The 21,551-nt window shown below is 39.3% G+C and overlaps 1 protein-coding gene across 1 annotated transcript; it reads right to left on the minus strand.

Moving 5' to 3' along the window:
- Positions 1 to 1,852: 1,852 nt before the first annotated feature.
- On the minus strand, positions 1,853 to 21,543 carry CNRIP1 (cannabinoid receptor interacting protein 1). The gene is made up of 3 exons (XM_024741624.1): positions 21,297 to 21,543; positions 19,054 to 19,204; positions 1,853 to 2,864 (listed from the first exon to the last, which is right to left on the minus strand). Exons 1-3 carry the CDS (start codon positions 21,473 to 21,475, stop codon positions 2,700 to 2,702), a joined length of 495 nt encoding a protein of 164 aa, XP_024597392.1. The 5' UTR covers positions 21,476 to 21,543; the 3' UTR covers positions 1,853 to 2,699.
- Positions 21,544 to 21,551: the final 8 nt, after the last annotated feature.

Below are 21,551 nucleotides of genomic sequence, written 5' to 3' on the forward strand. Positions count from 1 at the left end.
CACACATTTAAACAAAATAAGGAGAATAAAGTAGAGGTACAGACCATAAATCTTAATGTGCTTTAGAAGTCTACTAGCCGAACTCATCTTACCCACAAGCAGAATGATGGTGAAAAGTTGAACTCACCCAGTGTGTCTCTGGGACTTTGATGCTCCAGCTTCTGGGCTGGGGCTCTTCGGTGTGTCCAGTGACATGGGCCATGTTTCCCCCAGCCCTGCCTTAAGTCATTCCCAACTCAAAAATGGAAATGGGCAAAAGCCGCAATATTGCTTCCACCCCTCAAAGCAAATACTAAGACTCTGATGGGTGAGTCACTAGCTTGAGAGTCCTTGTTTCCCAAATGAAAATATTTACCCATCAAATGTTTCAATAGGCTAAGATATGTAGTTTTCACATTTGCCCACCTTCTCATAACTGCATTTCCACTGGATATCCTGGAATAAAACTTAAGCCTCTGTCTATGGTAAACCCATTGCTTTAAATCTCTCAGTGTTTGAAGAGTGTTGGCTTTTAAAATACAGTAATTAGGAGCGGATTAGTGCTTATATTTAGCAGCAGTTAATAGACACTATCGTTTTTGAAAAACAAGCGAATTGAGAAGCATACTCCTCTCTTTTAACACCGCTCGCGATTAGCCCAAATCCAAGGCATTACTGCGCCCTGCTGGAAGCACAGCCTCATTGCAGGTAAGTAACACAGGTGCAGAGGGTTTGGGGCCAGCCTTCCAAATTCATTTCCACAAGAAACTGATTCTTTGCAATAATCTCATTAACCTTGCATATTCTTACATGGAAGGTTCACAGGCAGCAAAAAAACAAATCCCCAACTAACTTTTTCCAACCCAATAGGATTTGTGCTTCCCAAGTGAACATTACAATATTGTTACCTTTCAAGAGAATGTTTCTTTGCTTCTTAGGGAATTCATCCTCAATCTACATGGAGTACAGCCTTTGTGCCACGTACCTTGCAGTGCCTGGGAGCAGGCAAGGAGGTCTCCATCCTGAGGTACATGCATTGTTACAGCACCACATCCTAAAGCTGCTCAGCTATATAGCTGGCTGATAGGGGTGTGGTCACCCTGGAAGGAGGAATAGAGAGAGGACAGGAACAAGCATTTTTTGATTGTCCACCAAGAGCCCAAGCCTGTGCTAGCTTTGTTGCAGCCGGTAGAGTAGTCCCTGTTTAATGGTCAGAATTGATCTATGGGTTAAGTGTGCTATTTCTACTCCAGGTATATCCCCCTCACCCTGCAACATAGATGGTGGTCTTGTAACAGAGAAGAACAAACCTGACTCCATATTGGATCTATGCCTTTAGCTCTAATCCTTGTGCTCTGTTGCCTGTGCTTGGTCATGCTGGCTCTGCACCTTTGGTAAAAGAATGTTGCCTAGAGTCTGAAATATACAGGATAGCCCATTCTCAAGGCTCTGACCTTTAAAAGTGTAACACTTTCCCAATCATAGAGAGATTAAGAAGTTGCAGAAGAGAAAATAACATTTGTTTTGTTGGAGGTTTACAGGAACATCGTGACCTGACCCACATGGACAGCTGCAAGAACAAAGGATTCCGGCACCAAGAAGTTTGCAGCAAACAGCCACATCATCTCCCCTTTTAATATAAAAGATGCCTGAATTCTAATCTTTGGGACAGTAGTCCACCATCTACCTGGTCTGCTGGCTTTCCGAATAAAGTCGTTATTCTGTGCCCCTCCACTTCATCTCTTGATTTACTGACCTGTCGTGTGGTGAGCTGTACCTGCCTGGATTCAGTAGCAATCTTAGTAGAGCTGGCCTGGGGCAGAGGTCCACCTGCTAGACAGATATTGCCCAAATTAAGAAGGCAAGTCAAGGATGATTTTCAATGCCTTTATTAAGAAATATCAAAAGTTGATTATAGTTCCATACACAGTTTTACAAAGTTCAAGTGGAGGGGAATGTAGGGAGGCCATCAGCATGCCTGTTTGGACACCACAGTCACTTGCCAAAGAATTAACCCTGTCACTTTGGTCACCTTGTTTAACAGTGGTCCACACAAGGCTCGTTCCCACTTCCACTAGGCCACAGCACAATACCTTACATTATTTGAGTTGTAATACGTTATAAACACTTCTTAAATATTTGTCCTTTTCTTTTGTCATTATTCTTCCCTGAAATAGCCGAGCTGTTTATAGAAAGCACAACACTTGAGTCCCATTGACTGCTGTTTGCATCACATTTTCACAAAGGCTACTTTGACACAGATGGAAAACATCCCAAGTTACATGTTACCCTTGCACACTTGGGATGGAACCCAAGCACACTGTTATTTTTTATTTGACATTTAACAAAAAAGAGGGAAGCACTCAACTTGGAAACAAAACAGCACAGTCATTCAGTGGAAAAGTTAAGTGTGGGACACAGCCTGCGGATTCCACAGAGCTCCTCCAAGTGGCCACCAGCGTGACCAAGAACAACTGGAGGGAGGAACACCAACACAGAATACAGAAAGGGAGTCTCTCGGGCAGGGTACATCATGACCTTTTATGTCAGGGACATTGCATCAGAGGGGAATTACACATTCAGAATAATCAGGGCTAGTAGATAATTGGCACCCAATGGGAGACAGCAACGGAGTGGTGTGCCTTGGTGAAGGCTTGTGCTGGGTTATCTAAAAGTGGATCTTTGAAGAGACTGTCCAACAGCATCAGAAAGCGCCATCTTCAGAGGAAGGACTCCTTGTTCACCCACATGAGACTGCGGGTCTCATTGGGCTTGCATTCGTACTCAATGACGGAGAAGGGGCTTCCCCACTGGCAGTGATCTCGCTTGTGGTAATTGTAAAACTTGACCTGCCACACCGTCTCGAAGGTCCCAATGTCAGTGAACTGAGGGAAGAGAAACACGCCCCATCAAAACCTCATTCTGCCATGAGCAAACATAAGAGTTGATGTTCGTGAAAGAGATATAACAGGGAAGAACAAATCTGACTCCATATTAGATCTGTTTCTTTTACTTCAACCTTTGTATTCTACTGCTTTTGCTTCGAGTTAAGAATGTTGCCTATAGCCTGCAATATACAGGACGGCCCATTCTCAAGGCTCTGACCTTTAAGAGTACAACACTTTCCCATTCATATAAAGATAAAAAGTGCAGGACAGAGAATAACATTTGTCTTGTTGGAGGTTTACGGGAACATCGTGACCTGACCTCCATGGACAGCTGCAAGAACAAAGGATTCCTGCACCAAGAAGTTTACACCAACCAACTCCCCCTTCACCCCTGCCCCTCACCTTTTAGTATAAACGAAGCCTGAATTCTGACTGGGGTAAGATGGTTCTCTAGGACATTAGTCGGCCACCTTCTCAGTCTGCTGGTTTTCCAAATAAAGTTCCCCCAATAACTTGTCTCCCGACTTACTGCCCGTCATGCAGCGAGCAGAATGACTTTAGACTTAGTAACAGATGTACTGTGTAAGGAGGTGTAATCTGTGTAATCACTCCAGGCTCTTGTGGTCTGAAAGCTTAGGCCCTTACTCTAATGAACTATCTTCCTTTATTATGAGAGAGATTTTCCTGAAAAGCTGTCTGTAAACCATTTATTTCTCTATAAAATCTTATTCCTATCCCACTCATGGCATTTGTTATCATATTGCCTTTAAATACAAATAACTCCCCAAATGTATCTGTTTCCCATATTTAGGTTCTGGAAACTTCTCTTAGAATCTCAGAATTTCAGAGGTTGCCACAGAAGGGAGATTGGGAAGAGAGGGAATGGTGTTTAATGATCGTCTTTGGTTTCTTTATCGAAAAATAGCTGTACAAAATAACATGTGCGCAGCCACACGAAACAAAAGCTACAACTGCCCTCCCATCACTAATTTCAATTCCAGGGAAAACTATGTTATCGGAAGCATTTGTTTGTTAAAGACCCTACTTTAACTTTCAAATACTATTGAGTGTTTATAAGCCATGCCCATGTCTCAGGTTCTGATTTTACATGACCCAAAACCCTATGTGAGCACCTACTGTGTGCCTCGTACATAGAAAAATTTGTATAAGGCGTGATCCTTTGCTCTCAAGAAGTTTGCATTCCACTTCCAGAAGGAAGGCCCTGCAAATACTGCACGGAATTCTACGGAGTCCTGAGCACACAATTCTCATGTAGCTGAGAAGAGGGCACAGAATACCCTAGAGGCCATTGGGCAGGGGCTCAAGTGGCCTGTAGGGTAGCCTGACCCTGCCACTGCCTCCTGGAGCTATTTAGGGGATGTGGCAGTAAACAGCATGATGCCTGTCGTTATTTTCTCCTCTGACCCACCCCCCCGTCACGGGAAGAGGCCAGGCCTGACTTAGCAGGGTTCTTAGACTTGTCAGGAGCCAGAAGACATCGTGGGGGAGGGCTGTGAGCAACAGGAGCCTTATGCTTGCGGCTGCTACAGGAGGAGGGAGATCAGGTGCTCCCCAGATAGCCTTCCAAGATGCTCTCAAAATCACAGCCTGCCCCATTGCCTCATCCTGCTAATCGGACCCTAAAACAAGGTACGGCTTGCCTTTGAGAAATCTGCTTGACCTGAAACAGAAGGTGATATACCTGGAGTCCACAAATCTTCTCCCAGGTAAGAAAATGAAGGATCTCTTTTTAGAGAGTCATAGCTTAAAGACCTGTGCACATATAGGCAGCTTTATTCACAAAAGCCCCAGCCTGGAATCAACCCAAATGTTTCATCATTCACCTGGTGACAGACACATTTTGGTATATCAGTAAAATGGCTTTTTACTCAATAATAGAACATACCGATTCAGGCAGCAACAGTGATGGATCTCAAAGACATGCTGAGCAAAAGAATCTAGACCCCAAAGAATACATGTACTATATGATTCCATTTATATATATATATATATATATATATCTCCATATAACTTATAGTGATAGAATATAATCTATGCTGACAGGAAACATCTGTGGTTACCCAAGTTACCTCGGGTAGGAGGAGGGAATTGATGATTGATGAAAATGTGCAAGAGGGAACTTTTTGGGGTAATGGAAACATTTTACATCTTGATTGGGGTGGTGGTTACAAGAGTATATGTATGTGTTTGTTAAAACTCATTGATCAGTATACTTAAAATGGGTACATTTATTATATGTAAACTATACAATAAAGTTGATTAAAAATTAGAACTATGGATTTTTAGTGAGCACCAAGGAAACAGGTATTCTGAACGCTGCCAGTGGAAACTGAATTACATAGCCTTCCGGAAGGGTAATTTGTATCAAGTAAAGGTGTGAACATACTTGGGTCCAGTAATTTCACTTATAATTTATCTTAAGAATACCACAGGGTTTCGAGTAGTGAAAAATTGAACACTAACTTTCCATCCTTAATTAATTATGGCATATGTGTATAGTGGAATACTATGTAACAATTCTAAATGTAAATATTTAATAAAATTTTTCTAGTATATTCTATATTGTCACCTGAACTAAGCAGAGTACCAACAAGACTGTCTAGTGTTAATTCCATTAAAATTACACATGTGAATGCTGATGGAATAAGTTTTATTTTCTTCTATGTACTTATTTGTACTTTAAAAATTTAATGATTGAATTTTACTTTTACTAATCAGAAAAAATGTTAAGCCAAATTGTAAGTATTTACAAGTATTACCAAATAGCTAATATCCTTAATATAAAATATTATATGAATTAACTAGTAAGAACTACTAAGAACATTTGGATAAAACTGGACAGTTCATTAAAAACTTGGCTAACATCTGAAAAATATTCAAGTGTAATATTATTAGTAATTAAAGAAATACATACTTTACAGAGATATTATTCACCTATCAGCTTAGCAAACATTTCCAAATACTGGAAGCAATTTAAGCATCCAACTTTAGGAAATTATTATGAAAATGGTGATATATCTGTACTATGAATTTATATAATCACTAAACAGGAATTTAGTTTTAATGATGAAAGAAAATGATTACAATTTTAACAGGAAAAAGATTAAAACACTTTATATACATTATGAGTTCAAATACACAAAATAAGATGCATAGAGAAAAGAAAATGAAAAAATATTAACAATAGCTCTCTAAGAAATTGTTTTTATATCTTTTCTACTTAGGTTTTCTGCAATAAATAGTTACTTTTATAATCAGAAAGAATATTTTAAGTGGTGAAATGGATCTATCACCCCTGAAAAATTAACATATATATCCCTTGAACCCTAGGGATTTAATAAATTCTATTAAGGATACATATATGCTAATGAAAATATTACAACTTTGTTTACAATAGGGTAATGGTGGTAATAATAAACCGATATCTCATTTTACAAATCACCAAGATGACTCATTATTATTTTTGACCAGCACAGGACACTGTACATTTTAAGTGCAACTGAATTAAATTAAGTTATAAAAATATTTTACAAACACCAGCTAAACTTTTGAGGGAGCAGCTTGATATCAGGCTAGGTAAGTGGGAAAGACAATACCTTTTCTGAAACAGATATAAATAAAAGTTGGTCACAAAAATAAACAAACAAAGATGATCATGACCACAGGCAAAAAAACAAAACAAAACAAAACAAAAAGCCTTAAGGCACTACACTTACACCTGAATGACCTTAAAATTAATAAAGTCTCAATCTAAGAGTTCTCAGCAACACAGGAGACCAAAATAGAAGTCTGTTGACAGCAAGTCACAGCTAAAGATATGGGATGTTTAGGTGCTTCTACTTTGTTTCTCTGTTATTAATGTTGGACCCAAGGTCTTATTAAAGTAAACTTAACTGCTGCTAAATAGGCATATGTCTTCCTCTCTCCCACACCTTAGTTGTTTTAACTTCCCATTAACCTTCTTCCTATTCTTCCTTCTAGAGTTCTATTTCCTGGGCATCTCTCTACCTAACTCAGGATTTCTTCTCTTCTGGCTAAGAACAGATGTGCTATCCAAAGCTGACATTACTCTTGAAGAACAGAGGAAGCAACTACAAGCTCTCCATTCCCTCCCAACCCATCTGTGCCTTCCAAGGAAAATTCACCCAGGCAGGCTCCCAGGTAATGCAATTATACATGGTATAATTCTGTGCATTTAATAGCTCTTTTTTTTTAATACAATTACTTTCACATGTCATTCCACATTGGTGTTGTGACTGGTTTTAACATCTCCATTTTAAGGATGAAAGAACTAATATTCAGAGAGGTTAAGTGAGTTGGCCTAGGTCTACACTGTGTAGCCAGCTAATGCTAGAGGCAGGTCAAGAAGCTAGGTTTCCTAATTCCTATCTAGAAACTATAATCAATGTACCAAATTATTTATATAAGCAAATGAGCTAACAGGTACTGAATGGTTTTTCTTTTTTCTCCCTGAGTGAGAACATCTATGAACTGCCGTGTGTAGAGTGCTTTAGGACACTACTATGGACTGAGTGTTTGTAGCTCCCCAAAATTCATATGTTGAAGCCTAAATCCCCAACGTGATGGTATCTGGAAGTGGGGCCTTCCAGAAGTAATTAGGGTGTGAAGATGGAGCCCTCATGAATCGGATTAGTGTCCCCTATAAAAATAGACACGAGAGGGATGATCTCTGTCTTTCTCTGCTTTCCTTCATGTGCGAACACAGCAAGAAAGCAGCTGTCTGTGAATCAGAAAGATTGTTCTCACCAGATACCAGGTCTGCTGGCGCCTTGATCTTGGACTTCCAGCCTCCAGAACTGTGAAAAATAAATATTTGCTGTTTAAGCCACCCAGTCTATTCTGACACTGACACTCTACTACGTACCTGGACATTTTATTTGCCCTAGTGTTCTTATAAGTTGCAAGGCTTGGTACACTTTTATTTCATAACCAATGTGAAAGAGAACCCATCAGCTTCCAAAGAGAGGAGACTCATTTGTTGTGCTCAGTAATAAATGAGGAATCTGAAGAACTTGTTTTAAACAATTTCCAGGGTGGTCTTACAACCAGATGCCCTAGAATTCCCAGAGTACTTCTCTCTACTCACCATTCCACCCAAATCCACTGGAGACATGTGAAATTCACCAAGAATAGAGTCACTTAGAAATCCACTGACTTGGGAGCACAGAATGAGATTATATTGATAGAGACATGATGTTATTTCCTTAGTAAATAAAATCAGTATAAATAAGCATCTTGGGGCTTCCCTAGTGGCGCAGCGGCAAATCGAGGCAACACAGCTTAACCATCCATGTTACAAATAAGTTTTTCACTAACCATCATTTGCCTTTTAATTTAAATTGCCTTTTAAGGAAAATTTAACTTTGTTTACAATGTTTAACAGGAATTTTACATTTATGTAATCAAAGCTTTCCATTTTCACCTTTAGATTTCTTCCATTTCTTTAAGGTTTAGATTAATTCTTTTCACTTTGATTTTTTACAAAGTTGACTTTTTACAGATAACCCTGGGATCCATCTGAAATATCTTTTTGAAGTATGGCATCCAGAAAGAACAGCAGTGATGTTTCCTCCAAATAGCCAATTACCCTAGCATCATTTAGCCAATGATTTATAAAAATCTGACAAACTACTCTGAGGTAACCTTAGACTCGTAAGAAGTTGCTTTGGTGTACCTTTAATTCAGCTTCCCTTGCTGGATTCACCTACTTGATTAACTGCATTTACTTGGGGATCTCAAGACTTCCTTATTACCTGTGAAAGTGGTTGTGTCTGTAATTTACAATACTTAAGCTTGACAAAAGTCATAATATAGTGTTAAAACATATGTAAGGCTTTCATCACTAGAATGAAATTTTCAATTAACATTATAGTTGCTGACTTGATCAGGAAACCTTCTCTAATTTCAATTAATAATAATTCTAGGACTTCCCTGGTGGCACAGTGGTTAAGAATCTGCCTGCCAATGCAGGGGACATGGGTTCGAGCCCTGGTCCGGGAAGATTCCACATGCTGCAGAGCAACTAAGCCCGTGCGCCACAACTACTGAGCCTGCGCTCTAGAGCTTGCAAGCCACAACTACTGAGCCCGCCCGCACACCACAACTATTGAAGCCCGTGCACCTGGAGCCCGTGCTCCACAACAAGAGAAGCCACTGCAATCAGAAGCCCGCACACCACAACAAAGACCCAATGCAACCAAAAAATAAATGAATAAAAATTTTAAAAAACAATGCTAATTTCAATTGTAATAGAATCACGTATTACAGATAAAATACAAATGCATGGCCAATGCTCACACCAAAAGCTGTGCGAGCACTGTTGGAACAATCATTCACCTGCTTCTTCTAGAGTGGAAATTATATTTAAGAGCCTAGGCTTTGCTGCTGGGACTCATAAAATGCTAAATACCAGCTTAAATCTTTTGGAAAATGATGTACAGTATAAACATATAAATCAAGTTTGAATAAGAGGAAAGTTAAATCTCATAAAATCCAAAACTATGGGAAGACCAAAATAGACTGTCAACTCTATGGAAAAAATAACCGTCTTCATTTTAAAAGAAGAAATCATAACAGAAAATGAAAATTTTTAATGTAATTATATTTCTACACAATGGAAAATAAAAATAAAGCGATAGTGAGAGAAATATGACAGATATAACAGATTGTTTATCTTTATTAGGAGTCTGAGTTTTTAAAAAAATAATTTCCAACAGAAGTATTGATGAAACATGAAAGAATAATATACACAAGGAGAAACAAAATTAACATGTAGAAATGTTCATTCTTGTGATAGTGAAAAGTAATATAGAAAATCTATTTTTTTAAAGTAATTCTCAATGCTGTTTATTGCTAGTAACATTGTAAAATAGTATGTACATCTTAAAAAAAAAAAACCCACCAAAAAGGCCATATGTGGGAACAGCCATAAAGATTCAGTTCTCTTGACCAAGTATTTTTACTCAGATTGAGGTAACTATATGCACAAAACTTTACATTATAGCACTTTTTATGATGGGACAATCAATATAGCTAATATCTGGGTAAGAGTGTAATCATTATGATATATTGTGATAGAGTCTTATGTTACCCTTAAAATTATAAAAATGAATATGTAGAAAGTTGTACAAAATATGTATTAAAAGCTATTGCAACTACAGAATGTATATATGTGGAAGGTAATCTGAAAATGAGCCATACCAAAATGTAGGGATTACTGGTGCCTTAAAAGTTTATACACATTTCTGAACCTTGTCATGATATATTACAATTTTTTAAGAAAATCATGCAAAGCCCTTGAAATGCTGGGATGCATCCCCACACTTCTCTGTGAGTCTGTGCCCAACCAGAAAGGAATCCTACCTAAATTTGTGGGATTTCAGTCCTATTTGGTGTGATCCTAAATGACAGTATTTGAGAATCTGACTTTCTTCAGCAAATAATTAGTACCACACCCCTAAAGGTAAGTTTGTAATTTTCACACCATGTTAGGGCTGACAGTGGTCTTAGTGATCAGATAGTGGAATCCACCTATTTGCATTGAGGAAACAGGCCCATTGAATGAAGGTTTGCCTGGGATCACAGTTAATTACAGAAGTAGATGGCATCCCAATACCTTAATAACTTCCAGTTCTAATTCTGACATTCCAGACGTTTCCTCAGGCACCCATAGCACTGATGTTTCCCTTGGTGAAGAATGTAAATTTAATAATCCAGGAACTTCCTGCTTAATTGATTGCATTTACCTGGATATTTCAATGTTTTGGTGTTGTCTGTGAGAATGGGGTATGTCCATACTTTTTAAAACTTAAGTTTGAAATATTGGTAACTTAAAAACATTGTAGGATAATGATGAAGGCTAGCTGAAAGCTTCACCACTAGAATGAACATTTGAATTTAACATAAGAGCCGCTGACATGATCAGGAAACCTCTAATTTCAATTGTTTTCCTTAGAATCAGCCTATTACAAATAAGATACAAATGCATGGCCAATGCTCAAACCAAACACTGTGCGATCATTGTTGGAACAATCAACTATCAATCACCTGCTTCTTCTAGAGTGGAAATTATATGGAAGAATCTAGGTTTTACTGTTGGGACTCAGGATTCATTAGTTACAGCATAGAGATCCTTGTCACTACAACATCCTCCCAAAGCATCTAAAGGCTCTCCAACCTTTCAGCCGTGCCTGGACAGGCAATCCAGACTTATGGTGAGTAAGAAAATCTTTTGTTTCATGACTCGGTCTAAATCATTCTCACATTAAAAAAATAACTTTGTTTCATTCTCATTCAAAATTATGTAGAAGTTCTCACTTTACAGATCCAATTAAGAAGTGTTATTGAGTTCTTTCTAAAATAAGTTAATCTTCCTCCCTAGGGTTCTGTTTACACCTATAGCAAAAGAAGTATGACTCCAGCCTTCTAAAACCAGAGCAAGTTATACCTCTGGTCCCCTCAGCCCATACTGGTTCCAGGGAGAAGGTGGGGAGGTCTGCTCTCCTGCTCTGTGACCACCTGGAAGATGGGGTACAGTCTCATCTATGGTGACCACTCCTGCACTTGACCCAGTGCTCAGTACCAGTTCAGTGAAAGAATGAACAACTTAAAGTTAGCTCACTGGCCCTTGGGCTCTCATTAAAATTCTGACAGATGGCCAATAGGCACATGAAAAGATGCTCAACATCACTAACTATTAGAGAAACACAAATCAAAACTATAATGAGGACCACTTCATACCAGTCAGAAGAGCCATCATTAAAAAGTCTACAAATAACAAATGCTGGAGAGGGTGTGGAGAAAAGGGAACCTCTGTACGGTTGGTGAGAATGTAAATTGGTGCAGCCACTATGGAAAATGGTATGGAGGTTCCTCAAAAAACTGAAAATAGAACTACCACATGATCCAGCAATCCCACTCCTGGGCATATACCCAGACAAAACTATAATTTGAAAAGATAAATGCACCCCTATGGTCATAGCAGCACTATTTACAATAGCCAAGACATGGAAATAACCTAAATGTCCATTGACAGTGAATGGATAAAGAAGATGTGATATATATATATATATATACATACATACATACATACATACATACACACAATGGAATATTACTTAGCCATCAGAAAGAATGAAATAATGCCATTTGCAGCAACATGGATGGACCTAGAGGTTATCATACTAAGTGAAATAAGTCAGAAAGAGAAAGACAAATACCACACGATGTCACTTATATGTGGAGTCTAAAATACTATACAAATCAACACATCTATGAAACTGCAGACTCACAGGTATAGAGAACAGACTTGTGGTTGCCAAGCGGGAGGGAGAGTAGGGGAGGAAAGGAATAGGGGTTTGGGATTAGCAGAGGCAAACTATTATATATAGGATGGAAAAACAACAAGGTCATACTGTATAGCAATGGGGAACTATATTCAATATTTTGTGACAAACCATAATGGAAAAGAATATGAAAAAGAATATATATATCTATATATATATGTATAACTGAGTCCCTTAGCTGTTCAGAAGAAATCAACACATTGTAAATCAACTATACTTCAACAAAATTTTAAAAAATAAACAAAAATAAAATTCTAATAACTTTATTTTTTTTATTAATTAATTTATTTTTGCTGTGTTGGGTCTTCATTTCCGTGCGAGGGCTTTCTCTAGTTGTGGCAAGCGGGGGCCACTCTTCATCGCGGTGCGCGGGCCTCTCACTATTGAAGCCTTTCTTGTCGCGGAGCACAGGCTCCAGACGCGCAGGCTCAGTAGCTGTGGCTCACAGGCCTAGTTGCTCCGCGGCATGTGGGATCCTCCCAGACCAGGGCTCGAACCTGTGTCCCCTGCATTGGCAGGCAGATTCTCAACCACTGCGCCACCAGGGAAGCCCTCTAATAACTTTAGTATTTGCAGTTCTGCTTCGAGTTAATGTTTCCTTTCAACTCTAATTACATATGCTATTCTCGATACACTACGGTAGAAGGACACTTATGATTTAAAAGAGATTTATTTTGATCCACCAGCCCTTTGTTGGATGTGTGATCTTCAAATATTTTCCTAGAAGTCTAAATATACCTTTTAAAATGTGTTTCTGTAGAAATGGATGATTTCCTCAGAAAAACAACTAAAATTGACTCAGTAAAATCTTCGAAGCCCCCCAAAGGCAAACATTATGGACTAAGTTGAAAGTTAGGGATATTCCTTCCAAATACCATTATTTTGGATCCTGACTTTTATGGGGAAATTCTGTCAGACTTTCAAGTAACAGCTAAGTCCTATGCTATGTAAATTGTTTCAGAGCACAAACTATGAAAATGTGCCCAATTCTTTTTATTAAGTTATTTACCCTAACACCACATCTTAAATGGTGAAGAATCTTCTAATTGTCCTTTGCCTATCTCCTACATATTGCTACTAGACCGATTTTAACAACATGCAAATCTTGTCACATTACCAGGAACTGGAAGTCCTACATTGAAATGTTTTTAAAAATGGGGAGTTGGTGGGTGAAACTTACATAGAGAATTATAAAATCTGACAAAATATAAACAAAAACTATTTGAAGGCTTTAAAAAGCAACTAAAAGCAGGACAGAAACCAGAGTTACCCTTGAAAGATCTCAACTATAACAGTTAAGAATTGTCCGTGCGGCTTTTTTGCTTGAGGGTACTCCCCAATCCCCTGGCAGTTCTGGCCCATGTAAATGGCAGCTTTACCTGCGAGAAGTGGCAGAAGACAGTGTTCAAGGCTGGCAGAGCAGCTGGAAATTTAGGGAGAAAATCCTGGAAACAAGAGAGCTATGGAAGGGGTGAGACCCAAAATCTGACGATAACTCTGCCATAATTCTTCCCTAACTGCTTGTATGGGCTGGTGGGAGGGAGCTTCTTCTGCTTGAAAAAGCAGACAAACCAGTAAAGAGTCTCTTTTCTTCTTTCTTTTCCAAACAACAGAAGTTTATTGTCTCACAGTTTGAGAGGTTAGATGTCCCAGATCAAGGTGTCAGCAGGGTTCGTTTCGTCTAAGAGAAGACTTTATTCTTGAAAGAGAAAATTATGCTGAATAAGATTTGTAAGTTCACTTTTTGTTTGTTTGTTTGTTTTGTTTTTTTAATTGAATGCATTCCCAAACCTGAGAAGTTGGAATCTTACTGGTTTGAAAGTATCAAAGCAAAGGGCTCAGGACTGGCAGAGCAGCTGGAAATTTAGAGAAACCTCAGGGTGGATGGATCCCAAAATCTTAGTATAAACTGTCCAATTCCTTGGCTGACTGCTAAACTCCACTGGAACAAGGGAACCAGGCTAGAAAAGCAGCAACTGGAAGTTGAAAAAAATTAAGCGGAGATATCAGCTGCTACCCTGCTGAGAAGACAGAATTTGTAGTTTGAGTCCAGCAATGTTACTAGAATTGCTAGAATTTAAAAAGAGACTAATCGTCAGAAGAATAAAAGAAACTAGAATCAATAATATATTATCTACAATGTTTAGTTTCTAATCAAATATTATCAAACATGTAACAAAACAGGAAAGCATGACCCACATTCAGGAAAAAAAAGTCATTCCTACTCTAAATGGGGCCAGATACTGGATCTACCAAACAAGTATTTCAAACCAGCAATTATAAATATGCTCAAAGAAGTAAAGGGGCACATGGTCTCAATGAGCAAACATAGGGAATCTTGAGCGATGGAAACTATAGAAAATACAAATAGAAAACTCTAGAGCTGAAAAGTACAATGACAGAAAAAATTTCAGAAAATAAACACAAGAGTAGCCTGGGAATGGCAGAAGAAAAAAAATCACTGAGCTTGAGTATACATCAATAGAAATGATCTAATTTGAACAACCAATTTTCTTTTAGGAAACCGGACAGGACTGTAAAGATCTGTGGGATAATACCAAGCTGTCCAATGTGTAATTGAGGAACTACAAGAAAAGAATAAAGTTGAAAAGAAATTTGAAACAAAATAACAGTTAAAAATACCCAAATTTGGAAGAACACTAACTTACAGATTCAAGAAATTCAGTGAGCCCCAAGAAGAAAAGATTCAAAGAAATGCACACTTCAGTGCATATAGTCCAACTATGGAAAACCGAACTGTACAATATACAAAGAGATCATTTTACTCTGTGTGTATATGTGTGTGTGTATAGCCTCAATTAAAATACCTTAATGCAAACAAAAGAAGGAAATAAATAATTAAGATAGGATCAGGGGACTTCCCTGATGGTCCAGTGGTTAAGACTCCAGGCTCCCAATGCAGGGGAGCTGGGTTCGATCCCTGGTCGGGGAACTAAGATCCCACATACCACAAGTAAGCCCATGCGCTGCAACAAAGACACAGCACAGCCGTAAATAAACAAACAAACAAACATACAAATAAAAACTAACTTTAAAAAAAGATAGGATCAGAAAGCAATGAAACAGAAAAATAGGCCAGTGGAGCATATGAAAACAAAGCTGGGTTTTTGAAAAAGCCAATAAAATTGATAAATCTCTAGCTAGACTGGTTGGTAGAGGGGGGGAATGGCAAATTATTAATATCAAGAATGAAAGAGTGGACATCATTAGAGATCCTAAGACATCAAAGTATGGTGGAGGATTATTACCAACAACTTTGTGCCAACAAATTTGACAATTTAATTGAAATAAATGGATGATATCAAAGACCAATTACAAAAATTAACTCAAGGGACTTCCCTGGTGATGCAGTGGTTAAGAATCCACCTGCCAATGCAGGGGACACGGGTTCGAGCCCTGGTCCAGGAAGATCCCATATGCCACAGAGCAACTAAGCCCACGCGCCACAACTACTGAGCCTGTGCTATAGAGCCCACGAGCCACAACTACTGAGCCTGCGTGCCACAACTACTGAAGCCCTCACGCCTAGAGTCCGTGCTCCGCAACAAGAGAAGCCGCCGCTATGAGAAGCCTGTGTACCGCAACGAAGAGTAGCCCCCGCTCGCTGCAACTGAGAAAGCCCGCGTGCAGCAACGAAGACCCAATGCAGCCAAAAATAAATAAATTTATTTAAAAAATTAACTCAAGAAATAAAACCTGAATAGCCCAATATCAATTAAGGAAATTGTAACTAAAAACCTTTAGACAAAGTGAAATGCATGCTTTTATTGGTGAATTCTATCCAACATTAAATAAGAATAATATTAATTCTATACAAACTCTTCCAGAAAACAGTAGAGTGAACTTTCCAAATAATTTTATGCAGCTAGTATTATTACTCTGATACCAAAAACCAGACAATGACAAGAAAAGAAAACCATAGACCAATATTCCTCAGGAACACAGATATAAAATCCTCAATAAAATGTTAATGAGGGACTTCCCTGGTGGTCCAGTGGTTAAGAATCTGCCTTCCATTGCAGGGGACGCGGGTTTGATCTCTGGTCGGGGAACTAAGATCCCACATGCCATGGGGCAACTAAGTCCGTGCGCCACAACTACAGAGCCCAGCCGCAACGAAGAGCCCAAGTGCCACAAATAAGACCCGCTGAAGCCAAAAATAAATAAATAAATATTTTTTTAAAAATGAAAAATAAAATGTATCATACATAGAAAAGCTTCGGGATCCTACCAAAAAAAGTCCTGAACAACTATTAGGACTAATAAGTGAAATCAGCAAGCCCTCAGGATTCTAGACGAGTATAGAAAAAATCAATTTTACTTCTACATACTAGTAATAACCACCATTTATAGTAGCATTTAAATATGAAATACTTAATGGTAAATTTAACAAAGTACGTATAAAATCTGTACAGGGAACACTGTAATACATTATAGAGAGGAATTAAAGAAAACCTAAATAGGCAGAAATATTCATGTATCAGAAGGCTCAATAATAAAGTGTCAAATCTTTCCAAACTGGCATATAGATTTAATGCAAATCCAATTAATACCCCATGTTTTGGAGAAATTGACAAGCTCATTCTAAAATCTATATAACAATGCAAAGGGCCTAGAATAGTCAAAATAACTGAGTAAACAAAGAGGGAAGATTTAGGCTATCTGATTTAAAGACTACATTATAGACCATGAAACAAAATTGTTTGGGCTCTTCTAGGTCTTTTGCATTTCCAAATTTAAAAGATTGATATATAATTAAGTATGTAAAGTAACTGGAATTCTCATACATTGCTGGTTGAAATATGAAATGGTACAGCAGTCTGGATATTTCTTATATGGTTAAACATGTACTTACCATGTGACTCATCAAATCTCCTCTTAGGTATTTACTCAACAGAAATGAAAACATCCTCACTCTAAAACTCATACTCAAATATTCATAGCAACTTTATTCATAACCTCAAAAGCTGAAAACACCCCAGCTGTTCATTTATTGGTGAAGGGACAAATCAACTGTAGTATATCCTTCCCATGGAATACTACTCAGTGATAAAAGGAACCAACTATTTATGTGACAACATTATGCTACAATGACGTTATACAAGAACATTATGCTAAGTGAAAGAAGTCAGACACAATGCTACGATTCTATTTACATGAAATTCTAGAACTGTTAAAACTAAGTTATTGAGACAAAAAGGTCAGAGAGGGCTAAGCCTGGGGCCATCGATTACAGATGGGCCTGGAGGAATTTTCTGGGATGACAGAAATGTTCTATATTTTTGTTGGGGTGGTGATTATACAGTAGTTAAAATCTATGTAACTGAATACTTTAAATTGGTGTATTAATGTATTTACATACAATGTGTATGTAAATTGCTTATCAAAGTTGACTTACAAACCTTCAATGAATTGCCACAGGCATTAAGATAAATTCAATAAGGAAAGAAGGTCCTGTAACATCTAAACCCTACTTTCCTCTCCAGCTTAATCTTTATTTTTTTTTTAATTTTTAAAATTTTTATTGGAGTATAGTTGATTTACAATGTTGTGTTAACTCTGTCTTACCCTTGAGCCAGTCTCTGCCTCATTGTCTGCTCCAGCTATACAGGGCTTCTACTCGTTCACTGAAACACATTCTGCTCTCCCCCAGCTGTTGATCCTTGTACCTCCTTTTTCCTCAAATGCTCCCTCTTCCCTCAACTCTTACATATCTTTCGTTCTTTCTCAAGAAAGCCATCCTCTAAATCTTGAGCTAGACTAAGACCCCTGGTATATATCCCAAGGGTACCACTACTGTTTCAGTACATTTTGTCTAATAACAATTATCTACTTTATTATTGATAATCATGTATAAAGTATGTTTTTCTCCTCTAGATAAGAAGCCCCATGAAGCCAGGGATATCTATTTCGTTCACCACTCTTCTCCCAGTGCCTGATATATATAGGAAATCCTTATATATTTGCCAATAAATCAACCAAACAAACAAAAATGTTAAAACCCTAAATGAAATATTAGCATATTGAATGTAGTAATATATTACAAATAATAAATGACATTAAGTAGGGTTTATTTTAAAAAATAAATGGAAGTTTAGTATTTCAAAGTATATTTTATATTTATTCCATTAATATATCAAAGAAGAAAAACTATCTCCGTAGATGGGAAAAGGAATTAGAAGAAATTCAACACACTTCCCAATTAAAAAAAAATACCTCTTAGTGAACTAGAAACAGAATGCTTTAACATAATAAATATTTGAAACTAACATTGTATCTAACAGTGAAACCCTGGAGACAAGGATTACCACTATTAGTAGGCAACATTATTCTAGAAACATAAGCCAATGCAGGAAGGCCAGAAAAAAAAATTTTTAAATGACACAATTATATGTAGATTATGACTGTCTACCTGAAAAACCCAAGATCGTCAAATGAAGAATTTTAGTAAGCAAGTTCAGTAAGGTGACCAATTACAAAATACACAAACACGTACTGTAAAAGCAATGTATTTAAAACAATGCAGCTTTGGCATAAGTGTAGACAGATCAATGGAACAGATTACAAAAATGTAGGGAGAGACTTAAATTTTTGCCACATAAGAAATTACTATGAAACTGATCACTGGAGAAGCATGGATCATTTAATTAATTGTACTTGGACATTATGAACAAATATATTCGAATATGAAACCATGAATTGAAATAATGTTTCATATTTTCTTTTCCATGGTTTCCGCTTGCCTTGGCACCACAGTCCAACACCCAAGTAGGCCTTACCGGCATGGTGATCTGGATGGGCTGCCGTTCTCCACTCTTGGTTGGGGCCACACCTTCTGTTTCATATGTTCCTGTATATACAATTCTGTCCCCATCAGGCTCTTTAGACTTCAGTTCCAGCGGGACAAGCACACCACCAATGGAAATGTTCCTGCAATGGACTTGAGTTGACCACATATGGTAGGAACTAGCTTAGGCACCCTGTCCTGGTCTGGACCACAACTCCAGGCAAAAACCCCATAGGGTGTGGCTAACAGAGACACTGTGGTGTGGCAGAAAGTTCTGAGAGTTTAGAGGGCTTGACTTACCCAGCTAACCAGTCATGTGACCCTAGGTCAACTACTTAATCTTTCTGGACTGACATCAGTATTCTCATCCAAAGTACTTGCACAAGGCTGAGTTAGACTCTGTCAATGGTCTTCCTCTTTAGTTTCTCATCTGTGGAGCTATTAAAAACCTACCTATACCCACCCCATCTCAAACCCCAGAGAATAGGATTCAGTTGGTCTGGGGTGTGGTTTGGGCACTAGAAAATTTATTTTAAGGTTGCATAGGTGATTCTAATGCACAGGTAGGATTGAGAATCACTGAACTAGTTCTCTAATGGTTTTTTCTTCTGTTCCAACAATCAGGGGTCCCATAATTTGGGGTACTCTTCCTCAAGCCAGCCACACACCAAAAATTCTCACTGGCATCATTTCTTCATGTGAGGGTAATGGTTCTCAAAGTGTCATCCCTGGACCAGCAGTATCAGTATCACCTGCCAACCATCAGAAAGCAAATTCTTAAGCTCCACTCTAGATATAGTAAACTAGAGTTTACTACATCTAGGATGGGGCTCAGCCATATGTGTTTTAAGGAGCCCTCCAGGTGATTCCGATGTAGACTCAAGTTTGAGAACCACTGGGTTAGGGCACTGAAAAACTTTGATAAAATTAAAGTGTAACAAAAAAAAATAGTTTTATCATTAACACAAATTTGTTTTTACATTAACTTGAAAAATAGAGAACTATCTTGAAGGAAATAGAACAGATAACTTGGTAGAAGGGGTTTTGCCAGGAAAGAAGGGAAAGAAAAAGTCTGCATTATAACCAGATGCACAGAACACTGGGGAATGTGAGGATAATGGGTGCTTGGAGCTATCAGTGATGGGGACAAGTAAATGGACCAAGAGCATTAGACACAACTCAGGTTTGGCTCTAGGTCGTTCAGTTGGAGCCTGGCATCTAGAAGGCCAATACAAGTTTGTTGAATTAACAACTACTGGAGGACACTTAAGCTATAAAAGGTGTCAGGTGGATTCAAAGCCCTCTCCACCCCCACCTCACAAGCTCAGCCAAAGGTAGATACAGTATAGGATGGTTTATTTCCTCTTTCCACGCTGGACTTTACACCATGCTTACGTGGAAGCTGAGAGGTAAAGGGTTCCAGTCCTGGATACTTCCCCATAAGCTACTGCACCCTCCTACACTGACTTGCCAGCCAGAGCCTACTGGATGCATCAACCTCTGGCAGTAGAGAAGAGATAAACCTGCCACGAATAAATAAGTATAAAAAAACCATCCTTTTGTTGTCAGGATGTTGCTAATCACCAGGCTGAACAGACAATTCGGGAGAAAAAGAAAAACACCAGGCAAGGAAAACCGGGAAACTAGGCCTAAGCAGAGGAGGCTGCCTTCCGTCTTGCTCTTCCAGTTCCGGGGTCCCAGGCTCATAAGGGTTGATGGAGGAGTGGGGAGCATCCCTCAGGGAGCCCCAATAATCACCCGCCCCCGACTTTACACCTCATTCCTCAGCCTTTCTCTTTCCTTCAGCCTCACAGAACGGGGCAGAGGACCGAGATTTTGGTAAGTGAACCCCGCGGCGAGCTTCTCCCCTCTGCCCCACCCCGGCCGCCTGCGGGTCCGCGCCGATGGCTGCACAGAAGGGATGAAAATTCTACAGGGAAAGAAAAAAGCCCCCAACCTCTGGCTTCCTGTCGCTGTTTTAAACATCCCACCCCGCGAGACGTGGAGGGAAGCGAGAACAGCGGAGACAGTAGTGTAAGGCAGAGGACGGGACCTAGGTTGCACGGAGCTGACCTTATACCCGCCCCCCACTTCCTCCCCGCCAACCTCCTGGGCCCGCTGGGCGCGGTGCGAGGCAAGAGGTGCCCAGGAGAGGCTCAGGCTGTCTCGGGGGCCTCGGTCCACCCCGCGTACCCCAAGTGGGGCCGGTCAGCCGCTGCGCGCGCCCGCACTCACTCGACCTGCAGCGTGGTGGGCTTAATCTTCACCTCCACCTTGTAGGAGGAGCCCGTGAGCAGTTTGATGGTGCGGTTCTGGCCGAAGCGCTGGCCGTCCACCTTGTAGAAGACCGGGCCTTCGTTAGGCTGGATGCGCAGCGCGATGGAGAGGCGCACGAGGCCCGGCAGGTCCCCCATGGCTGGGCGCGGGAGGGCGGGCGCGGCGGCTCGGGGGGCGGCGGAGGACTGCGCTGGCTGCGACCCGGCGGCTAGA

The sequence above is a fragment of the Neophocaena asiaeorientalis genome, unplaced genomic scaffold, assembly GCF_003031525.2.
Source record: "Neophocaena asiaeorientalis asiaeorientalis breed wild unplaced genomic scaffold, Neophocaena_asiaeorientalis_V1.1 scaffold381, whole genome shotgun sequence".
NCBI classification, from domain to species: Eukaryota; Metazoa; Chordata; class Mammalia; order Artiodactyla; family Phocoenidae; genus Neophocaena; species Neophocaena asiaeorientalis.

Coding starts and splice junctions, on each gene's coding strand:
- CNRIP1 (XM_024741624.1), bottom strand. CDS start 21,475: ATGGGGGACCTGCCGGGCCTCGTGCGCCTCTCCATCGCGCTGCGCATC. Junction 19,205..21,296: donor CCCACCACGCTGCAGGTCGA/GTGAGTGCGGGC, acceptor AGTCCATTGCAG/GAACATTTCCATTGGTGGTG. Junction 2,865..19,053: donor CCATCCAGATCACCATGCCG/GTAAGGCCTACT, acceptor CTCTTCCCTCAG/TTCACTGACATTGGGACCTT.